Here is a 4,873-nt window from a genome sequence, read left to right as displayed (position 1 = left end):
CATTGGGCAAGACACATGAAATGTGTACAAACTGATGGCTATAGGTGGACAAGCATTCCGTCCAAGGCGAATGTGTTACCATTCGTTTTCACTTGTGCCACGAAAATAGTTAATCAAGCATGGGACGGATTCAACCTTTAATATATATATATGTATTTTTTATTATATATTTTCCAATGTCTCAACACATGATTATTAGACCAATGACAAGGGAACTTACCAGCGAAATTATGAATATCTAAGCAGAAAAATCATTAGTTATTTCCTGAGAAAAATAAAATATTAAACTTGGTATCATCGATCATAACAAAGAGGCATAATTAAGGCCTAAATAATCGAAAAATCATAATAAAAAAAATGAGTATGTTTACATCATACCATTCGTCCTGGAATGAGAACTGGAAACGGCGGATGAGGATTGTAGTGCGATGTGTCTGGAGGATCTGACTGTTGCTACAGATACAGTAATAGCCTTTATTGAACTACAGTATAATAACATGTTATTTTTATATGATTTGTGTATTAAAATCTATTTTTGTTTCTCCCATTTTATTTCTATTTATGAAACCTGACCATCTTTTAGGGAAAAACAAAGGTGGTTACAATCAAGACTTAGCGTGTAACGTACTTGTTAAATAGAAATATATATGTGTATGTGTGTTCATAGTTGTATTATTATGCCAAACATGAAATATTTTGTGAAGTAGTTAACACTATATAAAATATTCTATTTATGGGGAAACAGTTATATTCGTTAAGCGTCACCGTAATCTTAGTTTTTACTGATTTTGTAGAGAACAGAGTAAAACTGTGTAACAGAGTATACAAGGCGTATAAAATGATATAATTAGCAAAATTTTTCTAAATAACACCTTAGAAACTTCAATATTAGCTGCACTTGAATGATCAACCAGGTTTCAAGAAATTGTTATTGATCGTAACCAACCCTTGTCCACTGGAATGTGAGAACATTGTGTTTGGGTTATCACCAACAGTTTTTGAGGAAGAGGTGCTTAAGCATACTCAGGAATATCTGTCTTTCATTCCAAAGAAAACATTTATTTTTAAGGTAATAAAGTTATCAACATCAAACTACTACGAACTTCATAATGTGCCTTGGGGAAAATTAACAACAACAATAAAAAGTAGCTGAGATGAAATATGTATTTTTGTGATATAAAATATTTGTTTTGAAAAATAGTTTAGGCTTAAGTACAATAACACAATTAATTTTTACGCAAAGAAAGCACGTTAATAAAGAAAGTTTTCTAGTATCTATTCATTGAATCATATGAGCCAATGAAGGCAAGGTTTAGAGCTAATAAAACTAAAAAAAACTTACGGGAGGAACAATCTGCTCAGATTCAGTTTCTCCACCATCTACATGTAATACAGACAAGTCTATATTATACAGTGAAGAACTGTATTATCATTTATATCAATTGATTCTGTAATTATTACGACTAACATTTCACTTAAAGAAATTATAAAAGCACTTTGCCCTCATAATCAGTACTATCATTTAAAATAACTTATCAGAGCTTATTACAATTGTACCAGTCCCAGCACCAGTGGATACGCCTGGTGGAGAGAGGCCTCTAAAAATAACATCTTTGATCTTCTCAGTTCTCACTTATTGTCGAAGTCCTATTTTTATTCCCAAATCTAAAAAAGGTGTGCTTTTATAATGAATTAAATATATTCACTATTGTGTACAATATAAATGTGTATATACATATAGCCCAAGAAAGAAATATTGATAAGAAACAGCACGTTTGTGAAGAAACACCAAAATTAAATTTTTTAGATATTTATGCAACTTTTAAAAAATCTAAAACAAACAGTTAATTTTTATTTAAATATGTGAGATATCTAAATGAATGAATACGATTTATCTGCTATATAGCGAAGACTCTGTGAGTTATTTTAACTATTTCATATTATTTCATCGAAATAAATGTGCTTTCTTTCATTTTAAGTGCAATATTCATGTTGTTTAATCTTACAAGCTACTTATTTATAAACAATTCATTCCTACATTTACATCCACATTAATTTGAAAAAGTTAGCACTCACCAGCACAAATTGGGCAACACTTTCCGAGGGGTATAAATTTTGGGGTTGTACATTCTATTTCTGGGCAGTCTTCTTTGTCACATATTATGTTACCTAGCAAGCACCGACAAATGGTGCAAGGATCTGGCTTCCATTCATCACCATCTCGATATCTGGTGTCTTCAAACACACAATTCGTTGTTTCGTCAAAATCTGGAATAAATAATCAAGAATAAATGACAATATTTAAGTTAAAAAAAAACATCGAAACATGATAGATATGAATTAGTTGTTAGTTTATTAGTGGCGAGTAAAGGACAATAAATTAAAACCAAACAAACAGACATGTATTTTGGATGTAAAATGTTTTGAGGTTTTTATTTAAGAAAAATGAGAAAAATTTCCGGTATCTAGCGGTATAAGTTCGCAGACATTCCGCTGTGCCACTGGGGGATAAAACAACTACTCGTAAAATGTAGGCAACCCCTAGGCTGCTTTAAATCCTGTAGATAAACTGTTTAAAATTTGAAAAGCTTAATTTTGAAAGAAATTTTGCAGAATATGGGTGCTCACGTGCAAGGGGCATGCAATTCAAATTATTTGGTGTTTGTAGTTAAGCACAAAGCTACACAATGGGCTATCTGTACTCTGCCCACCAAGGGTATCAAAACCCACTTTCTAGCGGTGTAAACCCGCAGACATACCGCTGTGCCACTGAGAGGCACCGCTTATGAACCACTAGTGTTCGTGGACCACACATTGAGAACCACTGGTATAGTGAACGTATCCTTTCAAGTAGCGATAACAAATGAAATGTTACAGCGTGAAGATTTAGCATGTGAGCGTTGTTCAGCAGCATAATGTGGCTCAAACCTTGGACCTTTCCTATTCGTTGAACTCTGTGAAAGTAGATATTATTAAGAGTTTATTATTTATAATCAGTAATTTCAAATGTTTTAGTAAGCATCGAGCATCAGTGATTACATGAATTAATTCATACGTTATTAAGATTTTGTAATTATAAAACAACTAAGCACAAATCTAGGCATGCCCTTACTGTGCCTTACATCCTTTAGAAAACAAATGTTTAACATTTAAGAATCTTAATTTTGAGAGACATCTTACAGAATACTGGTGCCCACGTTTGTTTTTGTTTGGGGGAATTTGGTTACGTTCACGGTGGTATAGTGCTCTAGTTCTCCTACCATTTCGGCGGGGCAAAAGACCCTGCGGAACACTTACTGCTCGTATCCCACCTGTTCTTTTCTCTCGTAAGGCCTCTGCTGTGACGCTGCGAATCAGTGACTTGCATTTTGGACTAGCTCGCCCACGATTTGTTTGTCCAAATCAAGCATAGCCAACCTTGATTTAGAGCTGCTGACTAAATCAGGCATAACCAACCTTGATTTAGAGCTACTGACCAAATCAAGCATAGCCAACCTTGATTTAGAGCTACTGACTAAATCAGGCATAACCAACCTTGATTTAGAGCTACTGACCAAATCAAGCATAGCCAACCTTGATTTGGAGCTACTGACCAAATCAGTTATAGCAAACCTTGATTTTGAGCTGCTGACCAAAGGAAGCATCCGCCGTTTACTCGGTTAGTCATCATCGAATTGCGGAATTGACTGTCATGATTACAACACCTCCACAGCTGAAAGTGCGGAGCGTTCAGTAGTTCCAAATCAAGGATGGCTATGCCTGATTTGGTCAGTAGCTTTAAATCAAGGGTGGTTATGCCTGAACCTCGGCCGTTTAGCTCACACGCACATACATAATATCGTTCAGGTTGAAAATACCAAATACTCCGTTACAGTATTTATCTTATTGTAGTCAAAATGCACGTGCAACGAACAAAGATAATGTAATACGTTTTTCAAGAAAACAAAGTTATCTTATTCGCCTCTCTTCCTATTGCCCTTGTTATATCAAAATATTTCATCAATGCTACATTGTCTAAGGTAATATACTCAACAAAATATATTCTCAATTTCAATGTAACCCGTTGTAAATATTTGTTCAATACAGATTCTGTCTGTGTGTTTGTAACTAATTTAGAATTTTTTTTTTCGCTTAACCAGAAAGATCGAACACTGCAAACAAAATGTAGTTTGAACTATCCTGCAGGGACGTCCGAACCGGGGGGTGCTCTAGCACCCCCACTTTTATACATTTGACTTCTATAACAACTGTAAATTGTATGATTATATTAATTTTCTGGGGGAGTATGCCCTCAGACCCCCCTAGACTGAGCTTCTTTCAGCAGCTCCTTATATTTTCAATCTCTCATTGTGAAATCTGCATGTTTAGCCAAGAACCCATACTTTGCATCTCTTTCCTACACCATTGCTTTGTAAATAGAAATAATTATGAATGTTCTGTAATCATAGATTGTATTATTATATTTTTATTTATAGTGTCAACTCCATCAAGCATCGTAATTCATTCGGATGTGGAGGATAAAACAAGAAAAACAACAACAAAAACAAACAAGTTTCGCATTAGGGAACTGATCTGACAAGCATGAGTTACTACATGACTATCAATGTAATCAAAATATACTAAACACAAAGAATTATACAAGCGTATTATGGAAGGGTCGTTTTTCTATGTTAAAACATAATACACTAAAATACCCCAATGCTTCGGAGGTTACTTGATTGACATTTTTCTTTCGTTTGCATTGACATAAAACTATTTTGGCTAATTAATGTTTTTAGTTTCGCGCCGCTACTTATTGATTTGTTTATTTTAACAACTATGTTTTGCAGGTTTTTTGTTCTACATTTGTGGTAACAAGTTTCGAAATAAAAGA

General features: G+C 34.1%; 1 protein-coding gene across 1 annotated transcript in view; it reads right to left on the bottom strand.

Annotated features, from left to right (window-relative positions):
• LOC106467608 (collagen alpha-1(I) chain-like) overlaps positions 1-1,368 on the bottom strand; it is a 72,287-nt gene extending 70,919 nt beyond the window's left edge. The window contains 2 exon segments of the mRNA XM_022395813.1: positions 379-453; positions 1,343-1,368. Of these exon segments, the coding sequence (XP_022251521.1) occupies positions 379-381 (3 nt within the window). The 5' untranslated portion in view covers positions 382-453; positions 1,343-1,368.
• Between the last annotated feature and the right edge of the window lie 3,505 nt (positions 1,369-4,873).

Source organism: Limulus polyphemus, unplaced genomic scaffold, assembly GCF_000517525.1.
Source record: "Limulus polyphemus unplaced genomic scaffold, Limulus_polyphemus-2.1.2 Scaffold2677, whole genome shotgun sequence".
Taxonomy (NCBI): Eukaryota; Metazoa; Arthropoda; class Merostomata; order Xiphosura; family Limulidae; genus Limulus; species Limulus polyphemus.
The sequence above is the reverse complement of the archived record's forward strand: the minus strand, read 5'-3'. Positions and strand labels throughout refer to the sequence as shown.